At 36.7% G+C, this 23,145-nt stretch overlaps 1 protein-coding gene across 1 annotated transcript in view; it reads right to left on the bottom strand.

The window, feature by feature from the left end:
• Positions 1-23,145, bottom strand: part of CTTNBP2 (cortactin binding protein 2) — a 122,440-nt gene that overhangs the window by 73,310 nt on the left and 25,985 nt on the right. Inside the window, exon 3 of the mRNA XM_058190212.1 lies at positions 2,822-3,046. Coding sequence (XP_058046195.1) covers positions 2,822-3,046 — 225 coding nt within the window. The remainder of the gene's footprint in view (positions 1-2,821; positions 3,047-23,145) is intronic.

Genomic DNA, 23,145 nt, shown 5'->3' with positions numbered 1-23,145 from the left:
CAAGAAAAGAGGACAGATAACTTTTGATAATGTTTAAATAATATATTTTTAAAATGAAATCTAAAAGGAAAAATGGAAAGATTCCTTACTCCCTAATAAGGTGTTTGTACTTTGTACAGATAAGCTGTTTGCTTTTTTTCCAGTGGTTTGTTATAACATACTACATTGTGAAATTGTCACAGACTGGGTTGAACACACTTTTACATGTATCTTGCAATTGGGTTGTGAATAAAAATGATATGAAAAGTAACAAGACATAAACCAATGGTCAATGTTATTCTTTTTAACCCTACAGTACTGAGCCTAAACTAAATACATATATTCCAAAGGATCACAGATCACAAATGTGTATTATACGATATTCACCGATGAAATTCCAATACAGAAAGAATGGTGAATTTGTGAAATGGGTAAGTGGCAATTTCTTCTATTTTACCTTATACATATTTTGCATTACACATGAAGTAACATTGCCACTGGCTTGATCCTCTGTTTGATTGATCAGTATTTTATGGATCAAATTCTGGGCCCCAAAGGGGAGGGAAGAATTACAATGATTGATGAATTAAGAGGCAATCCCACATCTCTCCCAATACATCTAGCTCCCAATCTCCCCATCTTTTAACTCTAATTTTATTGGGATTTAGTTTGTTTGTCATGACTAGGGAGATATTTGGAAGAATTCTGATTGAAAATGTACAAAAAAATGGAAATCAGTTGTATTTGGAAAGTGCCCTGAAGGTTTATTCTACAGATCAGCTGGTCATTGAGAAATATTTGACATAGGATGCAATCTGAGTCAGTCACTGGAACCAGAAGTTTATTCTTTCCAAACTTTTCCACTTATGCTGGAGCCCAACCTTGGGGAACTTCTCAATCTCCAAGATGTCTGCACTGGGCTGTTTTATGTGTAGTATTTATCTTATGGCTGGTTGTGTGTTGTTTTTAGTTCTTGAGTGGGGTGTTGATGGCCAATCATTGATTGTTGTTTCCTAGTGCTGCTGTGCCCTCAGCTCCTAAGTATTTGGTAAGCTAGTGATAAATCAGCACTTCTGTTGACTGACAAGGGGCCTGTTTCCCAGGCTTCAATCATTTCTCTGGCTATTTTTGTCCCTGCTCAGCCAATCATCTTAGTAGCTATGCAATTGAATGCATGTCCTTATTAATTGCAATGTGAGGCTAACAATCATTTCTCTCATCTAACCACTTGCTCATGTAATTTGGTGATTAACTTTATAGCAGAAGTGCACTAGAATGGCACCCCATATTAGGCAATAAGTACAGAGAATCCTTGATTAGTGAAAATTAGGACTGGCAATTCCATTGCTAAGGATCCAAGCCCCTTAAGAAAAACATCACATGACCACAAGAAAATTATGATTGCACTTCCACTTTCATCATTGATATGTCACATGATCACAACTTTCAGTTTCACTTCCATGTTTCCCATTAATTCTACTTATTAGAAGCCAGTTGTGAAGCACAAAAAATTGTGATCACATGACTGTAGGAGGCTGTGATTGTCATGTATGTCTGCTGGTTGTAAAATGCCTAATAGCAACCATATGACCACAAAGCTACAATGGTCATAAATGTGAGAATTGTCACAAAGATGTTTTTTTTCAACCATTCTGATATCACAGAGTCACTTAACAAAGTCACTTAACAAAGTATTCAGTAAGCAAGTACTACTTGTATATTCACAAAAAGGATATTCCTTGTCTTTCACATGAAGCATATCTGGTATGACCTCCTAAATAGGGATGCTGAATTGTACAATAAAATTATATCTGAAAAATCTTGAAAGGATACACTACAGATAATCCTCAACTTACAACAATTCATTTAGTGACTGTTCAACTGCAGTGAAAAAAGTTACTTATGACAGTTTTTCGCACTTTCAACCATTGCAGCATCACTATGATCCCATGATTAAAATTTGGATGCTTGGAAATTGATTCATATTTTAACAATTATAGTGTCCCAGGGTCATATGATCACATTTTGCAATCTTTTGACAAGCAAAATCAATGGAAAAGCCGGATTTACTTAACAACCATGTTTCTAACTTGACTACTGCAGTGATTCAATTTAACAACTGTGGCAAGAAAGGTTGTTAAATGAGGCAAAATTCACTTAAAAACTGCCTCACTCAATAACATAAATTTTGGACTCAATTGTGGTTGTAAATCAAGGACTACCTGTAATATTATGCATCTATAATTGTGAATGATAATAGTTCTCTATCTCAGTAGAATTATCTTCCTAGCTGTAAATTAGAAATGGAAATTCTAGTCCCAATTGTGTCATAACTCAAGGGCTACCTGTAAAGTTTTATGTGTTTTCTACCTATCCACAAATAGTAGCAGAAACAATTCTTTTTGCCAAAGGCAGTTAAAGTAAAGTGTGGAGCCAGGGTTATGGTGTTGGACTAGAATTGGAGTTATTGAACTGTAGAGATTTTGGGCCAGTCATTCCTCTCAGGAAAACCATTGAGGATGGAATTTGAGGGTGGATATGTGTATGCTGCCTTGAAGTGTGGGAGGAAAGGCAATATATCCATTAGTGGAAGTTTTAAACAATAGACTAGACAGCCATTTGTCTAGAATATATAGGTTCACCTGGTTGAACAGGGGTTTGGATTAGAAGACCTGCAAGGTCTTTTTCAACCCTATTATTTTACATTCTACTATTAGCATTTCACCATCAATAATAAAATACATTTAATACCACTAAAACAGAAGTCTATTTTGACATGAGTAAAAAAAAAATCCCTATTTTTCTAGTAAGCATCTAGAAAAGAAAATAATAGAAAGGATACCTTCTTTTGCCTATTTTCTGCAGTAACCAACTGAGCTGCCATCCTCTCTTGCATTTTTCTGCAATGCGCCATAACAGCTTCCAAAATAGAGAGTGGGTTGGTACAGATAGACTTCTTCTCTTTAGCACCAGCCCCTGCTTCATAATCTCGCTGCAGAGCCAAAAATGGGTCACTAAGATTAAATCTGCCATACCGTTCCTGGATAAAAACCTCTTTCCTCCGTGCCTGAAATATTAAATTAAGAGACAAACACAAATAATTAATGATAGTTGAATTATATATTCACAGACTTAACAACCACATATACCTGCTGCTGTAAAGCAATCAACATCCTGCATCATGTTTAGATGACTACAAATTATTTCAGAGTCTTTAATAATAAATCAACACATTTTAGAATATGTATGTTTTGTGACAGTTATCTCTATAACATGTCACTTTTGAAGCATGATAAGTAACACAAAAAGTAAATATTAACAGAGAGTAACTCACTATTTTATAAATAGGATTTTTTAAAAGTATCAATAAAAAGTGCCAAAAATCATCTTAAGATTTTGTTAAAGTAGTACTTATGAAAGTCAGTCGGCTTCTAGGGCAAATAAATTTACATGCTTTTTTATGTACTCTATTCATCAAAAAAAAAAAAGTTTATTATTTTCCTTCATTTTTAAATTTTGCCAACCAAGGTTTTTTTGTTAATATTGAAGAGATTGGTCAGTCAGTGCTACACAACTTGCACTCCTGTGCCCTTGTAGAATCAAGATTTTTAAGAGTATTCATGAAGACAAGATAGGCATGTTTAAGTTGAATAGAGTCAGCAGTGCTTTTTAATCAGTCTTATGGATATAGAAATAATTGTTCTCTAATTGGTAATTTTAAAAAAATGGCATCAAATGCCATTGGGATATGTAGCATTCAGTGTGGAACAAACAATATATAAATATATGCGAGCCCTTCAAGGGAGGCCCAATCAGGAAATTGAAGTCACAAGCAAATAATGCAAAATTCTATTAATACAGGCTTTAATAAGAAAATATTGAAAGCTGGCAACGTTTTTCTTTTCTCTGTTATACCAAAGAAGGTCAAAGTGGGGCAATTTTAGTGAGAGAGGGTGGGAGGGAAAGAGAGGGGGGAGGGAGGAGAAGGAGAGAGAGAGAGAGAGAGAGAGAAATAAAGATCAGTCTGTATAAATCATAGTACTACAGTAGATCTCCAATTTCTGGTGCAAGTAAAACAACATGCTCCAAGTCATATAAGTAAATTTTGGTGGATAAATACACCAGTCTGGAGATACGTATATGTTTTAGATTTAAACCAACTCATACAACCTTTTATTCAAGCAGATTTCAGATAAGAAAAAATATTGATGAGACAGTGACACAAATCATTTTAGAAATATTGTCAGGGAAGAGTGGAGGTGACAAGTATGGAAGGCTACTGTACAATAACAATGTACAGCAGTCATAGAGAAAACTATGTCAAGTTCACATCTTTCTTGGTCTTGTGACCTTATCTGCAAGTCATGGCTAGCACAAATCATTTGGCTGAAAATATAGTTTCTGAAAATCTTAGGAAATAAGGCTTTTAAAATGGGTACAAGTCAGGTATAGTTAGAAATGTTTTTTTTTTAATATTTGTCTACCATCCTCATCCTCCCATCTCACACAGTTGAGAAAGTGGAAGAAACTATTTCATTTATCTACTACTACTACTACTATCTTCACTTCTATCATTCCACTGCCAAGATGCTTCCACCATTCAAAATACATATGATCCTCTTGATATTTTCAACCAGATGTAATTAGGATCTAAATATAAGAAGTTTACACAAATACTTCCCTTCTATAGAATTGCATGCACAACAATCCAATCTTCTGAGTTTTTAAAAATAAATTCAATTGTACATGGTGAGATTTTAGATAAAAATCAGAAGTTTATAAGCAATATTTGGACTTTTGGGAAATCTCCCCAGATCATCAGAAAGCAATAAAAATGCAATTTAAAAGTGAATTTCTGGTATCTAAGATCCAGTCCATACTCCCACTTTTCTATTGCTTCAAACTCTTTTCCACAGACTTTTTCAATCATCCTATGGGGTCTTAGCATGGCCATAAAGAAGATGACATAGCTGGCAAGGAACATCATCAGCTGCCCATTCTACAAAGATGGATTTCTCTGGCTACTGCAAGATTAACTGTACGATTAACCAAATAAGAACTACCCCTTATTTGAAAAGCAACTTAACATTATATTTAGTGTATCAATGCTAAACAAAAGACATTTAATATGCAGTTTTGTTATGACTCTAACATGAAACTCTGGCATTTTCATTTATGAAATATGTATCCATAATGCTTGTCTCCTATATATGGTAGAAAATTTAATATTTCTTTGACATTTCTTAAAAAGAAAAGAATTGTGTCAGCAAAACAAGTTCAATTCCATCCTGAACCAAAGTGGATTATTTGGGCCAGTCACTATCTCTCAACCCAATCTATCTCACAAGGTTATTGTGGGGAAAACTGGAAGGGGCAATGTTATTTACACCAACTCAACCTACCGAAGGAAACATAGAATAAAAGTCTAACAATCAGAGATAGGGAAAGAAAGGCAGGTCACATTTCATTTAAACAAATGGAGTCATTTTTTTTCTAAAACTCATTGCCTTCCTAAAAATACTCAAATGTTACTTTCTTTGGAAACCAAGGTCTAAACCCAATACTTCCTTCAAGATCAACATACCAATTAAGAACTCACTGGAAACTTCCTTAACCATTTTCCTTGCAAACAACTTAAGGAACATTTTCTAGTGAATGCATGTTTAGTTTGTCTTTATATAGTAATAGTATCTTCGACTGGCCATAGAAAAAAAATCAGTTTTACATGACTCACAAGCACCTTGTGTTTCAAAAACCTTGAAATGTTTCCCATCAACTAGAAAGCAAATTGATTTTGTTGCTGACATACTAGATAAAAATACTATAAGAGAGAAAGAACAGTAGAGTATTATATGAAAAGGTCCTGACATTTATAATTATACAAGCACATACTGTATATAGTTTATGTAGTCTGGCTATTTCAGAGTTGTTTTAGTCATGGAATAAGCAAACAGCTAGAAATACATTTTTCTTACTGAAGTCTGAATTATAGTTAGAATTATACATTTAGAAGATTCATCAAAACTTGACTAATCTCTTTCTGACATACGAAATTTACTGCACAGAATATACAGTAGTTCATAAAGATAACAAATTAATGTATAAACTTAAATATGTATATTTTTTCATTATATTGTTCATATAATTGTTCAGATAACATTTACCAGTTTTGGTAAATAATTGCCCTTTAGAGCAAAAAGAAAAAATGAGGAGCAGGTCAGCACCTACTAATTTGCTCCTTCACTGATCTTATTTATCCAGGAATCTCAATGCAAAATTGTACTATTTTGGAAAAGTTTTATTCTTAGGTATTTCTGGAAGAAATTGACCTACATCTATTCTGAGTTGCTCTACAATCATTTATTTTCTATTCTTCATTTTGCATTAGGAACAACATTACTAATAGTTTCCATGGAATGAAGTAAAAAAAACAACTCCTCTGCCCTTCATCACAAAGTCTGAAGACATGACTAACCCACTCATATATCTTGCATCTAATTTTTCACATAAGTAAAATGGATATGAAATTAGCAGAAATGTAGCATGCTATTGTGACATGAACAATAGCAATAGCAATAGCAATAACACTTAGACTTACATACCTCTTCACACTGCTTTACAGCTCTCTCTAAGCTGTTTACAGAGTCAGCCTATTGCCCCCAACAATCTGGGTCCTCATGTTACTGATCTCAGAAGGATGAAAGGCTGAGTCAACCTTGAGCCTGATGAGATTCGAGCTGCCAAATTGCAGTCAGCAGAAGTAGCCTGCAGTACTGCAATCTAACCACTGTGCCACCACAGCTCTAAAACATACTTGTAAAAAACATTTCAGACCAGAACATTTTTAATGTTTGAAAGAAATTTTGCAAACAAAGAAATTTACATTTCTTCTTAAATTTGCATTCCATCAGCCTCACACATATAAGTTAACAATCTTGATTGGGACTGACAACTCCATCATGAACCAACACAATTATAAAGTGAATAAACGTGACCATGCCAACTTACAACAGTTCCAGATGTGATCCTTAAACTTTATGTTACATTATTGTTGACTTCCCCATTGACTTTGCTTGTCAAAAGCCAGTAGTGAAGGTTGATGATCTTATGACTGTGGGATGCTGTGACCATTATAATTGCACAATGATTCCAGGGTGGGTTCTACTTATCTTTACTACCAGTTTGCAACAGGATCACGTGCACACGCTCGCTTTGCTCTCTCTTGCATGCACACTTCTGTGCATGCACCGATCATACATGACATCTGGGCGGGTGGGCGGAGCCTACCGCTGGTTTTACTACCAGTTCGCAAGAAACAGACTGAACCAGGGGCAACCCATCACTGAATGGTTCCCAAGTGCCTGAATTGCTATCATGTGACTGTGGAACACTGCAACCACTTCAAGGTCTGGTCATAATTCTCCTGAGTGCTTTCATAATTTTACAGTTGATGAATGAACGGTTGTTAAGCAAGGATTATGTATACTGTTTTTATGGAGGTCTGCCTCCCTCCTATTGCTACCAGTATTGCACTGACCTATCCGCCAAACAATATTCTAGCACTGATTGTTTAAGTCAAATTCCTTGGAAATTGTAGCCTAACACATATTTAAAATTATTAGGAACAAGCTATGAGAAGATCCAGACTTTGAACAAGGAAAAAAAATGAGAAAAACTACTTCATCTCCATCTTGTTCTTACCCTACAATTTAAGATCAAACTGAGATTTCAAATGAGGCATAGCTAAAAAGGAAGAACGCTAAGAACTACATTTCTGAAGAAAATGTGAGTCCAAGAGAACCAGTACTAGATCTTGGTATTTCTTTTTGTAATAGATGAAAATCAGAGACCATTTTCAAGAAACTATATTATACAAATACATACAATGTCAATTTATTTGCTCTGAGTATTTGATTCTGAAATATGTGTCTTTATAGGAATCTTGATCATGAATAAACGGTTTTTACGTGTTGTTCAAGGATATTCATTTTTCATGACATCAAAAGCATTAGAAAAAAGGAAAAAATGCATACTTTTCAGCTGTTTTCCCTTTTTCATAGGCAAGACTGTTTTACAGTTCTACAAATACAGATGTTTTATCACATTTGTTTCCATAGTAACAGAATATTGCTACATATACAATTATGATATCACTGGAGAATTAGCTGGAATAGTGGTTGCCAAGGAAACTTCCTCTATTCAAAAAGTTTGTTTTTTTAAAGAATGGAAATAATAAGAAAAATCAGGTTATAGTTCTTTAATAATTCTTTTTTAATGTTGATTTTGTATTTTTAAAATCATAAGTACACAACCTTTCTCCTTAGAGAAATGAAAAGTCCCAACTCAGATTAGATTTAAGTTTAAATACAACTGTTCCCCAAAGGAAACTGTATTCAAGGAAATTCACAATAAGCAAAGTAAATGATCTATAACAAGATTCAAAATTTAAAAAATGTATTTTAAATGTAATACCAGCATTTCAACCATGTAAAGCTTGCAATTTTTTGTCATCTAGTATGTTTTAATTAACCAACCTTCTAATAGAATCTGTCAAACTTTCAATAGATTATTTTGGCTGCACCAAGGTTGTTTTCTTTCTCCATTACCTCGGCTAATATTATATACACATTTCAAATGAATATTATACCCTGCAAGTCCACAGCAGCATTTCCTGCACCAAAATTGTATACTTAAAAATAACTAGCTAACAATACTATCACTGAAACTGCATATTTCTCAATTTAGCCAGATCAGACAGAAATTTTCATTTAAATTAATATATGTAAGACACTATCTGCAAATTGTTCTTTGAGATTAGCATCCTTGAAGACATGGATAAAGTAATTAACCCTATAAAATGACACGGTTGGTCAAATGCATTTAAGAGATTCCCGATGGTCAGCAAAAACATGTAGGACAAAAGAAATAATTAAAAAAATAGATGGCAGCACCTAAAAATCAGGAAGAGCCTGGATATATAGTGAATCATATTGATAATCTAAATTTTTAGGCCGTTATTGAATCAGTTTTTTATATAGTTTTTAATTTGTATTCTATGTATTGTGTTTTTTTATTGGCTGTGAACCGCCCTGAGTCCTTCGGGAGAAGGGCGGTATACAAATATAATATAATAAATAAATAATCCAGATAAAATAAACTGTATTCTTAAAACTCTAATTCAGAAAGATTATCATCTGAACTGACCATTGATAGTGCAGGTGTTAGATAAACCATTAATCTAATTCTGCATATCATTACTGTATACCAGGTGACAGATATAAAATCTGTACAAGAAGCTCCATAACAATTAATAGGAAGACAACTGATGGGCAAATAAAAACAGGCACACAATTACACTGGAACATTATTTTAATCATTAACTTTATTAATAATTCTTGATATTGTTTTATTAAAAGTTGTTTGTTTTAATGTTATTTTTATTTGTTTTTTATTTATCAAAGTTTTGAAATCACCCATCATCCAGTCACAGAGGGACTCTGGTCAATGTACAAGACAAATATATTAAAACATAAAAACAGTATATGAAATTTGCAATTTACAAAGGCAAGAATGGATTAAAAATGAATATTAAAAGTCAATTCAAAAGAGGGAGGAGGATTTTCAGGGTGCTAATCATCCCCATGGCTGCATGCTCTTCTGTGAGCACCATGTAAGGCCATAGAGCCATATTTTTACACCTTTCTGAAAGGTCAGGAGGGTGGGGTCCCACTTGGGAGGAGAATGTTCCACAGGATGAGGGTAACAGCAGAGAAGGTTCTCTGCCTGGGTACTGCCAGTTGGAATTCATTTAACAGTAACAGAGTTGGAAGGGACCTTGGAGGTCATCTAGTCCAACCCCCTGCTCACACAGGAGACCTGTACTAAGTAAGCTGACCCGATGATACATAGGGCTCTAAAGGTCATAATCAATGCTTTGAACTGGACCCAGAAGCAAACTGGAGCCCAATGCAGCCTGTGCAACAAATGCAGTTCGTTTAAGAAAAATATGTTCCTCACGTTTATTAGGCAAACATATTAATATCTACATCAAAAAAAAAGTAATTTTATTAAAAATTACAATTACAAGGATAAAAACTACAGACTAAAACAAAGAAAAGGTGCAGAAAAGAAAAAGAAAATAGAAAAAATAGAAGTAAAAAAATAAGAATATCATAAAGAAAAAAAGAAATACATAAATAAATGACCCTTCATAATTACGAAATTTTTTAGTAATCTATCACTTTCTCTTAAAATATTTCAAAGTTTTCTTCCCTTATCCTACATCTCTTATCTATTAAAAATATCCTTTAAAAATTTAGTCATGATTTTATTCGTGATCAGCAAAAGTCTATTAAGGATTATCAGAGATAACAACATATCTGTTTTAGCCTTCATCAGATACCTACTCTAAATTCCCTCCTTTTATTTTTTATAAAATTGGGCTTCAGTCCTTTCAAATAATGTTCTAGAACCTGATTCGTTTCATTTTTTTTCTATAACTTCTCACAAAATTCTTCAATGCTTTAAGAAGGCTCTTTTGTAAATCCAATATAAAAAGAGCATACAGGACAATCTCTTGGTTTGTTATTAGCATAACCCTTTTAATCATTAAGACATCAGGCACTTTCTTTTGTATGTTCAATATAGCAATTTTTTCCCCATATTCTGGTAACTTGCCATTTTAAAATCCACTTTCTGATCAATATCTGCCTTGTCCAGTAAAGCATGTTACTCTTCCATAACGTATTTTAAACTACAAGCCATCTATAGAAGCAGACACTCTTAAAATTAACTTTTGGGTCCATTATTAAAAAATATCTTTCAATATGTCAAATGTTAAAATATTTTGTTCCATTCTGTATTAATAAGTAAAATTTAAGTCTTCCAGAATACATAAATATATATGGTGACTTAGATCAATATGGAAACTTAGTTCTGCCAATCTGAAGTTGTACAAGTATGATGGATTCTAACAGTAGCGCCTGAATTGGTTGGAAATGGGAAATAAAGTCTAATATATTTGGATGCCAACCGAAGAAAGGAAACTTATAAATTATCACAGTGGAAAAGTAAATTCTAAAATTTTGTTTTCTTATGTAAAGCGTCCAGAAGGTTCTCATTTTGCCTTTTCTGTACCAATAACATTTATCAAGAGAGAAGTTATTTTCTTGACTCTGAATAAAAAAAATGACTCAAACTGGCCTTACTGTCTGTATACCTGTTCATACAATACAAAGCAAAGCAAGGAAGGGAAAGAACAATAATTCCTGAAACTTGCTCAGAATTCTTGACAGATGGCCTCATAATCCTTGAATGTATGTCAGTTTTGACACTTATTAAATCTTTGCCTTTCCTATAAACCTGAGTCTATATTCTATATTCAAATGGCAAATTCATTCTTCCAGTTGCAAATTCAATGACAGTATTCATCTAAGTCTACATAACCAAAATAGCCAATCCATATGCTCTTATAGTATTGGCAAATATCAGCAGGCTTAAGGGAAAAAATCACCACATTTGCAAAATAACAAAACCTCTTTAGAAAAGAAAAACAGAAGACTCCAGAATAGCCTATGCAGACTGAATGTGCCCAGATGATACAGAACACTGACAGTTGGAGGGTGGGATGAAAAATACTAGAATGAAGGAACAGAATAGAATGGAACAATTTGTTAAATGATATGGCTAAATAAAACTTTGTTTATATTATAATTTGGTCTCCATACTATGAGGAATATATGAATTAATTTTCATAAAACACCCAGCTGTTTCAGGAATGGGAGGAGGGGAGGAGAGGGGGAGGGAGGGAAGGGAAGGGAAGGGAAGGAAAGGGAAGGGAAGGAAAGGAAAGGAAAGGAAAGGAAAGGAAAGGAAAGGAAAGGAAAGGAAAGGAAAGGAAAGGAAAGGAAAGGAAAGGAAAGATATAAGATCTTATTGAAAAGCTATGTGATATACACCTGGAGCAAATGTACAAAGAGCCCTGCCAGAAAACAACAAGACTATCAAATTACTATCCAGTGTATTCCGTTATCTACCGATTACACCTAACGATCCTATGTTTCCCATTTAACAAACTGGTATTTCTTAGGGTTTGGCATTCAGTAGTCAAATATTCTTAGCTATTCAGTTTTTATATTATTCAGATTGAGAGGAGAAAATGTATATAACAGCCTTAAAGCAATCTTTGAGCTGCTTTGATATCATGTTTTCTTGGAAAGCAATTTAGAGATGCACAACAGAAGAACCAAAAATAAACTATGAGTAATGTACATGTATTTAGGAGACATTTACATATGTGCTTGACATTTCAGGAGCTGAATTGCAGACATTCTTTCAACCCACTGCCACTGCATCAATAAACCATACTTCTAAATGTGTTAGAGCTGATGTGAGTTAGAGTTCACCTTCCCCTCTACCACTCCAAGAGATCATTAATCAGTGTCTTTCATGAAATATTGTTATTATATCGGTTGTTAGTGGGTAAAGAAAGGGTCCACTCGAGCAATGCAGGAACTCAACTGTTTATTAACATTTCAACTAACTGAACAGTGTGAGGAACAGTAGCAACGAAAACCCCCTTGACAGCTCTTATATACTCGCTGCCTCAGGAACTACACCAATGACAGGGTTTTAAACTCCCGCTTTTAATCCTAGCGCGTCTAACCCAATCAGGGACTGCCTGGCTGTTGTCAGGGCTTAAGCGGGTCGTAACCGCGAGGACTTTATTGGAGCCAACAGATATAACAATTGTCACCAGCTATCCTTCTTCATATCCAGAGAAATTTATACCAGGAGCGACTTATTGCAATAGTAAACCTGCAGGATGAATCCTATTTCTCATAAGCATGTGTTGAAAACCTTCTACTCTCACACCTGATGGCTAGGCTGCCTGAGAACCCTAAGAAGATAGCTACTGGGACAGCCAAAGGAAAGGAGAAAAATCACGTACAATACAGATCAAGGACTTATCCACAGATAACACTTTGGAAACTGTTAAATGAACTGGACTATGATGTTATGGGAAGGATACTCCTTGATTACCCCTCCCCATAATGAATAAATTTTAAATATTTACCATATCACCACTTTTTTCTCTTTAACTTCAATGGAACAACTTCCAATGCATCTATCAATTTGATAATTTGGAATCATTGACTGTAGGGCTGAAATGGTTGCAACATGGCTTTTCACTATATCAACCAGTTGATTTTTATTCCATGACTTAAAAAGTACCGGTAAATACTTTTTTTGAGACAAACACAAAGCCTTGGTAAATACATGTTTGTACCCATATAGTTTTCTTGGCAGCAAATCAAAATGCTTTGTCATTGCCTTTTTGTCAGATGACCCAGGCATCTCTGGTAGTCCTCCACCCAATTCCCAAACTCTACTTGACCAATCTGGGGATCAGTCAAGTTTTTCTATTGCTGAGGCTGAGATATAGAACACCCATTTTCAAATCCTAAGAGGAGAATAAGTAAATTTATCTATTTTGAAATATTGCAAAACAATTACACAATCTAAAGAGAAACCAGATGAGCACTATGGAGCAGCTTCGTCCCAGATACAGAACTGTCATCTATTTAATATTTTATTTATTTCTTATTAAATTTATATTGTTTATCCATTTTGTCCATGAGATGATAATGATGGTATCTGTTTTAGTGCATTCTTTAAAGCAGGAGTGGGCAACTATGGTGGGCAATTATTCTGGAAGTTGAAGAATTGTGGACTTCAACTCCCAGAATTCCTGAGCCAACCATAACTCTAATGCTAGATTAGGAATTCTGAGAGTTAAGTCCACAGGTTGTAAAGTTGCCCGTCTTAAGGTAAGTAATGCATTTATCTCAATTCCAAAGATATACAAGAAATTATGTGTGTAAAGAGTGTGGGGCCCACATATGTCAAGAATAACTTGTTTTTCCACAAACATTTCAAGCTACCTGCTGATGCTCTGCTCTGTTTCTTCCAACAATGAACATGGCAAGTGCTGTAGAATAGGCAATTGCTTTCACTGAGGCAATAAAAAGTTTCAAGAATTATTCTAGGGAGATCTGCCTTTCTTATTCCTTAGTTTCATTTATGAGGTTAAAGCAGCTTTATTACTTCCAAAGGATAATTGAATAAAAGGGTAAATTATATGCTTTATTGCTATACTTTCAGTGGAATCCTCTACTGTGTTTTGAATAATAATTAATTTTGTAAATATTTTCCTTTTTTTTTAAACTGGCAAGCACTTGTGGAACAGTTTGGATTTTAAAATTAATACACTATTTATAAACAAAAAATGAAGCCCCCTAAGTATCATTTATTGCAGTGAGATTCTCAAGTTCCATTTGACTGTTGCCATTAGATTTCATCTTTGCTATCACAAGAGATAATTGCTTTACTTACGTCCAGATCAGGGGTGAAATCCAGCTGGTTCTATCCGGCTCTGGCGAACCGGTAGCAGCAGCTGCGGGAGGCTCCTCCCACCCATGCAGACATCATGACATCACTTTTTCTGCAACATTTTAAGGCTCTGCGCATACACAGAAGGTTTTGTGCATGTGTAGACAATGGCGCGAGCAAGCGGAGTACGCACGCGTGGTGCATGCACATTGCCGAACTAGTAGGGAAGGTAAGTAAATTTCACACCTGGTCCAGATAACACTAAAAATGGTTAGGCATAATTTTCCAGATTCAAAATTCTCTCAAATTTAATTTGACTTAAGAATTCTTCTTAGTATATCATGAAAGACAGAGAGCAACTACCTTGGAAAAAGAATATTCAGTTATATGCATATAAACCCCTATATCTTGCTTGAATCACTTCCTCCATTCTAATGTAGTAGCCTCTGTCAAAGGGCAGGTGCTAGTTAGAAACAAGAAGAGAATGAAAGCAAAGTTCATGAGTAATTTTGGCTGCCCAAGAAGACAGATTAAATTGCAGCAGGTGTCTTAAAAAGTCAGCTATAGAAAGCCTGACATTAAATAATATGTACTTTGGGCAACATTCACGGACTGAAGTCAACAGAAAATGCAGCTCATGGAAGAAAAGAATACTCTTGTTTAATAAAAAAAAAAATCCTTAATTAGTTCAATATGAGAATCATATCATTTTTCAAATCAAAGACTAAAGCAGTATTTTGGCTTACTGAGCTCACTGCTTCTTGGCTTCCTGATCCAATGTATAATTTTGATTTCAATCAGTAAAACTGATAGTGCTCAAAATATTCATATATAACTTATTCAAGATGTAATGTTTGTACTCTGAAAGACTGTAAAAACTAGACAGACTTTTCATTCTAGGCTTCATTTGACAAAGATCTTAACTATATTATATGCATTCCAAAATCAATGCATGGCTTGTCTTCTAAAGCTCTGTCTGCTACTAAAACTCTCATTTTAGTAGAGTTGTCTGTCTGTCTGTCTGTCTGTCTGTCTGTCTGTCTGTCTGTCTGTCTGTTTGTTTGTTTGTAACCCCACCTCCCAATTTAGCCTATATGATGCATTATACTGCTACAATTTTGGAATCAAAGTACCTAAAATCTGGTAACCTAAAGAATGTGTAAAAAAAATCCAGGATCTATTGTTCCATCCAGCACTGGTATAAAAAATATATAGTTAGTCTAACATTTAATATTAATTATGGTTACATCAGACTGTACTACTACTTCTCAAAGCATGACCCAACAGGTCCCAGGATTGTCTAGGCATCAATATTCATTCTCCCTCTATGTGTGCATGCATTAATTTATTGAGATATGTTTTGAAATGCTTCAAAAGGACCAATTTCAAATTTAAAACAAAGCCACTCAAGACAGGGAAGGGTTTTTCTATTCATTAAATATTTATTAAGAGATACTCAGTTTTTCAAGCAACAACAAAAGTGGATATGAATGTTGAGGGTCACTACAGCTACATTTCTTTGCATAATAATCCAGCACAAGGGTAATCCTAAATCTTGGTATGATCTCTAATGAAGACAGGAGTTACTCATGGACACATCCCATTTTTCATTTACCAATGTGGGTAAATTTCATAAAAATATATTAAAGTTACATTGAAATTTAAACGGAAGACCTTCATCTAAATTAGAGCACACATTTAATATGTAGACAGTCTCAGGATAATTCTGGAATTTTCATACAGGAGTTGGAAAGACTAATATAAATATCAGCTCTCAAGTTCTAGATCAGGCTTGATATCCAGTGCCATATAGCCAGTACTTTTATTGTAAAGCTATAGTATCAAGATCTTGCAAGTCTGAATGCACTTCCCCCTTCCCTCTCTTTATCCCTGAGAACTAGGGAAAGATTTGTCTGATAACCCCAGAGATGCTTTTTCAAGAGGCAATTGGACTTTCTGATTTTTCAGAAGCTAAAGAAGTTTGTTGGATGAGAAGCAAAACATCTTCAAAGAAAAAACAGAAAGTCCAGTTGCTTCCTGAAAAAGCATCTTAGGACAAATGTGACCTGGATGACTGAGAATCTCCAGAGACATTTGTCTGATATGTTTACTCATCTCACATTCCTGCCATAGACTCAGTCTTTTTTTATCAGGCTGTTTTCTTGATAGTGGCTGTATCTCCTGTCCCTCATAGCCTCAATACCAAGTTCCTGCCTTACCAGTCTAAAGCAGTTTTCCAAACTGTTAGGAGTAGACAATAAACATCATCTCTTGCCAGAATGGCAGAACATACTGGCTGGCAAAGGTGAGAGCTATTAAGCAGACTGAGCAATGTTCTAACTCTCTACTCTTAAATTTTGATAATGAAAGCCAGGGACTGAAATGCTTGCCCTCCATAAAAGAACAGCTTAAAATAGAAACTCAGTTCGAGCATTTTGTGATCTTGGTATGTTCATCTACAATTGGTAAGAAATTGCAACTGTACTAAACACAATGGACACAATTACTTCTGTCCAGGATTAATTTGTTGATGGACGTACAGATAGTTCTCATGCAGAACTGCCTTGTTTAGCAACCATTCACAGGTATGAAAAACATGAATAAAGCAGAAAGCTGAATTTTATGACAAACACAGCCATGGTTTTACTTAGTGATAGCTTCACCTAATGACCAAGCTGCCATACTTACTTGTGGTTGCTAAATGAGGGCTAACTATATAATCTGTAGTTAGCAAGAAGCTCTTTGAAGGCTTGTTTTGCAGACTGCTTTTTAATCAGGGTTTCATCATCAGCACTGCTATGTTTATTTTGAAGTAGTCATCATTCCTAGAAAAGAGTTACCAATGGAGCCAGTGATACCTGGAGAATGTCAATTGTTGGTGCAATATCCCCAGTTGACAGGACTGATGGATGACCATGAAACAGGGTGGCTACAGAAGAGCCAACTAAAACTGTTTCTACAGACTCTGTGAATTTTGGTTATTCAGATAACATTAAGAGAGGGAAGGAGAAAAAAAAAGGAAGTATCTCCTTTATTAATATCAGGAAAGAAAAATTGAGTGCCGGGTTGGAAGTCAAAGCTTTTTCCTATTCCTTAGTAATCCTGTGCTTGAATAACATGGGTTGGCTGTGTAATACAGGTAGTTCTCAAGTTACAAATGTAATGTAGCCTGCCAATTACATTTGTAACGCAAGGATTCGTAGGAGTGAATCATGTAACTCAAACATGATCACTCTGTTTTTGCCCATGCATTTGCTAATCAAATGTGTGTGTCGTTATGTGCATATAAGGTATCTCAGGTTAGGGAAAACCATGGGGACCCTACAGCTTTCCCCAACCCATTGAGCTATCTCATGCTTCCCCACCCCCATCCTACCTGACCGGGTCACTTACCTTACTTGGCTCTCGATGATCAAGGGACCTGGCTCCTCTCCAGCCTCTTTGCCATGCTTTGACTTGGAGCAAAGGCTTGCCCAGGCCTACAGGGATGAGAGATTGCATCCCTATAGGGTTTGGTCATTTTTGCAAAAAACCTTTGCCAATGAGAACAGAGGCTGGGATGGCTGCTTGCAACCCTTCGGGCTTCTGTTCTTCTCAGCAAAGGCCTCCTCAACCCTTTGCCAATGAGAACGGAGATCTTGCACTGCTGATCTCGCGTGATCTTGCAGTACTTTTAAGCTTCCATTCTCTGCAAGCGCACTGAAGGCCTGAAGCACCCAACAGGCAAGAAACTGAAGGCTCCCTAGATCTTCGCAAATTGGGTATCTGCAGATCTAGTGCCTGTAGAGACCTGCAGGTGGGGGGGAGGGATAGGCAGGGCTAATGTTGCAGAGGCTCTGTGGTTGTTTGTAAGTGTGTATGACTGCCATGGTGCTGCAACGTTCATAATTTAGGGACTTTGTCATAAACATAAACTTAAGGCATTTAGTTCGTAACTTCAAATGGTCACTAAGTGAATTGTCATAACTTGGGAATTACCTGTAGAAAGGAATATTTTTTTATATTGAAAAGATGACTTATTTGAAATCGTTTCCTAGATCTGACCTAGAATTTAGGTTACCACGTGACTCTTAGTTAGAGATCCACCTCTTATTTCAAAATATTCAATAGAGGAACCTGACATATTATTTTAGCAATCTACATGGGAAGCTTCGCGTTTCCAGCTATCAAATAAACTGAACCAAGGTCAACGAATTCAAGTATCTATTAAGTTATAGGCCATTATCAAGTAAGAACTTTCAGCTCTAGAAATCAATTCACAAGTTTTGAAGTAATTTCCCTAGCTGTCTGCCCGAGCTGCTTTAAAAAGCAGTGATATTCTGAGCAAATTCCTGACAGCCTATTATTTAGTTTGGGTTTAGGCAATTATTTGTTGCATACACAAACTGTGATTCTTAATAACAAAGACATCTTTTTAAAAACAACCAAAGCAAAGATAATTGCAAATTAATGCCATTTTGCTGTGAGGGGGAAAACGTTTTAATGTAAACTTAACCAAAAGGACAAAATGTCTTAGTTGATTTTAATAACTACCTTCCATAAGTACCTTATAGAGCTACACCCCTGAATTTTGGGCTATTTTATTAAATTTATGTTAGAATGTGCCAGCTGGCACCCACAGGTATTTATTTATGGTTCTTATTTTTCTATAGTCATGGCTGAAACTGGCAATGCATTTACTCTATGCTTGACAAATAAATGTGTCCACCAAGAAAAGTGTGTTATTATTTGCAATAACATCCATATGACAAATTCATATCTAGCCTTTGTAATTTCCTAAGTCTGGGAATCCAACATAGGAACTATAGACACCTATTTGCCTCTAGGAATGTTTCTTTTCATGGCTTTCTAGTTCACCTGATTTCTTTTTAAGATTTTTTTGGGAGGATAGAATGCTACAAATGATACTTCTATTACAAAGAATACCTTTGATTTCTTATAATCCCTCAAATAAAAATGTAACCCAATGTACCCACTATCTATATAAAATTTGTCCACTATCTTTAAAAAGATATGCTGGTGGACAGAAGACAATGAACTAGAAGTTCAGACTGATTGTCGGAAAAGTCTCAGGGTACTGCCTGTGTACTGCCTGTGCTGTTCATCTCTCATTATGTGTAGTTTTTTTTTAATGCAATGTTCAAAGTATTCCATAATTTTTTAGTATTGGTATAAAATGAGATAGAATGTTTTGTCTAGATTTTATGTATTGTAGGTAGGTATGTAGATTTGTTTTACCTGGCTGTTTTTTTCCTGTTGGTGGAAGGTGTTAATGTTGTCAAATATTTCTGTGCTTTCATAGCTAGGTATACTGTTTGGCTTTGGAGGTGGAAACCTATCTCTTGTATTCAATTATAGGGTTTATCTTCTGAGCAAAAATTTGGGGTTGATCATAAGATCCATAGAATCTGAGTTCCATTATAGTTCTGCCTTGAGCAAATTCTGAAACAAATTGTCTTTAATCTCAAGGGATTAACTGAGAAATGGAGTAGAGAAGGGGGCATATTTTGTCACTGGCATTTTGTTGTTTGTGTGTATAATGACCACCATTAACAGTTGCATGGTAATGGGAAATTCTTCCTTCCATGGCAGCCATGTTGTGAAAGCCACCATTACATCTCTCAAAATTCCAGTACTGTATGCTCATCACTACAAAAATGTTGGGGCTCCTATTTCACTGATAACTGATATAGTGACTGCAGGGGAGGAGAGGGAAACACAACCCTGGACAGAGAGAGGGCAGGCTATGTTTTGCTATACATATTCTGGCATAATATATAATTAGGGTCATTGGCTTCTGTGTTATGTTGATTCAGCAAAATTTACATCTAAAACTTGGCAGGGTTTATTGGCCAAGGGAGATGGTTGCAATACACACATACACATGCACACACAATATATATATAAATGTCCACTAATAATTAAATGCATTAAAAAATTAAAACACTCCAATGTAATACAATAAAACCATATTCTCAGATGAATAATGCAGAGTCAGCAAACATTAGACTTTCATGGGAAATCAAAAGTATTCTAACCCATTGTGTGTAACCTGCCTTCTGGAAAAAAAAGAAGGGCCCAGCATTAATAAGCCTAAGGGAATTCTGAATAACTGGAACAGCTACCATGAAATGATTACTCCTGACTAGGAGGAACAGATAAATTATTTAAGACTACATTTTAAAAACAAATATTTTTTTATGCCATCATGAAATGCACACATTAAAAAATACATTCAGGACATCTGCAAACAAAAATGACACGTATTTGGAAAAACAGCATCTAAAAAGCATATAATAAATTGTTCATCGAAACATAAATATGTATTTAACAACTACATATTTAACCCAATGACAAGGATGAAACAGGGAAAAACAATTCCAAAAATCCAATGAAATAAAAGTACAAAACAATTCTTCTTCCTGACACCAATAGTAATACTCAAAATCAATTTTTATTACATTGCTATTTAGTTTCTTCCAAAGCCTTCAAAGATACTGGCTCTAACCCAAGCAGAGGTGGGTTTCAGCAGGTTCTGACCAGTTCTGTAGAAATTTCTGTAGAAATTTTGAGTAGTTCTGAGAACCGGTAGTAAAAATTCTGACTGGCCCCAACCCCATCTAGTCTCTGCCTCCCAAGTCCCAGCTGATGGGGAAGAAATAGGGATTTTGCAGTAACCTTCCCCTGGATTGGGGAGGGAATGGAGATTTTACAGGATCCTTCCCCTACCATGCCCACCAAGCCATGCCACGCCCACCAAGCCACACCCACAGATCTGGTAGTAAAAATTTTTGAAACCCACCACTCAGCCCAAGCATACTGTACATAATACTTTAAAGAACATCAAGGACAAAGATCAAAACGGGCGTTGGCTTACCTGAACGCCCCTTCTACGAGAGGGGGAAACAGTGGTCAGGATTGGGAAATCCTCTGGCTTGCCGTAGGACCGAGTCTGCAAAGATTTCATGAGCCCCGCCTCCTGGTTCTGTTCCCCAGCTTTCGGCGAGGACGTGGACGCAGACTGATGTGTCGTGCTGAAAACGATAGTGTTCACCCACCCCGATGGCCCCCCTAGTCGGCCGATATAAAAGGGTGGGACTGACCGCCGTTTCCCCCTCTCATAGAAGGGGCATTCAGGTAAGCCAACGCCCGTTCTCAATGTCGGGGGAAATGGCGGTCAGGATTGGGACATACCAAAGTTATATGTCTGTCCGGGCGGGAGAAGGCCGACAAGGTTGTTCAGAATCTTCATGGATTGCCTGGAGTACCCATCTTCCAAAGGCGGCATCAGAGGACGCGTACGTGTCCAGTCGATAATGTCGAATAAAGGCCGTCGGATTAGACCATGCCGCTGCCCTACATATCTCTTCGAGAGATGCCTGAGTAGCCCAGGCCGCCGAGGTGGAGGAACTCCTGGTGGAGTGTGCCAAAATGTGTCGAGGAACTGGCAGAGCCTGCTTTTCATAAGCCGTGATTATAGTGGCTCTGATCCATCTAGAGAGAACTGACTTGGTGACTCTCGTTCCAAGAGATGCGGGCTGAAAAGATATGAAGAGGGCCTCCGTTTTGCGTATTGATTCAGTGTGATGAATGTAAATCTTTAATGCCCTGCGGACGTTTAAAGTGTGCCAGATAAACTCTTGCGGTCTTTGAGGATTCAGACAGAAGTTAGGTAGAATTAGTTCTTGTATGCGATGAAAAATCGTGTTAACTTTCATGAGGAAAGTAGGGTCCAAACGTAAGACCACCCTGTCTTTGTGAAAAACGCACAGATCCCGACGAATGGATAGTGCTGACAGTTTCGAGACTCTCCGGGCCGATGTAATGGCTATCAGAAAGGAAACCTTGAAGGAGAGAAAATGGAGAGAGACTTCCCTCAATGGTTCGAATGGTTCAAAGCTGACAGAACTTTGTGTAAACTCCACGAAGGAAAACGGTGGACCACCGGAGGTCTCAGGTTTGCTGCTCCACGGAGAAAATCGCGTAGAAGAGGTTCCCTAGACAGGGAATGAGATGATCCGCAGGTAAATATCGATGATATGGCTGCTAGTTGTCGTCTTAGCGTGTTTGGTGCGAGACCGGCTTCGAAGCTGTCGTGTAGGAATTCCAATACGTGAAGAATGGAAGCCGATGTAGCTGACCTGGATCGAGCTTCACACCAGGCAACAAAGGTTCGCCAAGTCGCTTGGTAAATACGGGACGTAGATTCGCGACGGGCCGCTTGAATCATAGGTGTAACCTTGGAGGGAACCCTGGCGTCTTCTAAGAGGAGCCACTCAACCTCCAAACGGTCAGTGAGAGTCATTGTGGTTCTGGATGTCGAAGCGGTCCCTGGCAGAGGGCTACTCTGCTCCCCGGTATGCGCCATGGGTCTTGTACCGACAGAGCAAGCAGATCCGCAAACCAAGGCCTCCTGGGCCAGTATGGGGCTACAAGTAGCAATTCGGCCCTCTCTTCCAGAAGTTTGCGAATCACTCTGGGAATCAGGGGTAGTGGAGGAAAGGCGTAAAGGAGGCCCTGAGGCCACCTGCTGCGCAGGGCATCCACTGCTTCCACGCCCCGGGACGGGAAGCGAGTGAAGTACCTTGGGAGCTGGTGGTTCGAGGTGAAGGAAAATAGGTCCACCAGAGGCCGTCCAAACCGGGAAGCCAGGTCCTCGAACAGATCCGATGTCAGAGCCCATTCCGCTTGATCGATCGTACCCCGACTGAGGGAGTCCGCTGTAATGTTGGTAACTCCTGTTATATGGGCGGCCTTCAATGACCTGAGATGTGA

Source organism: Ahaetulla prasina, chromosome 7 (genome assembly GCF_028640845.1).
Source record: "Ahaetulla prasina isolate Xishuangbanna chromosome 7, ASM2864084v1, whole genome shotgun sequence".
Lineage (NCBI taxonomy): Eukaryota > Metazoa > Chordata > Lepidosauria > Squamata > Colubridae > Ahaetulla > Ahaetulla prasina.
The sequence above is the reverse complement of the archived record's forward strand: the minus strand, read 5'-3'. Positions and strand labels throughout refer to the sequence as shown.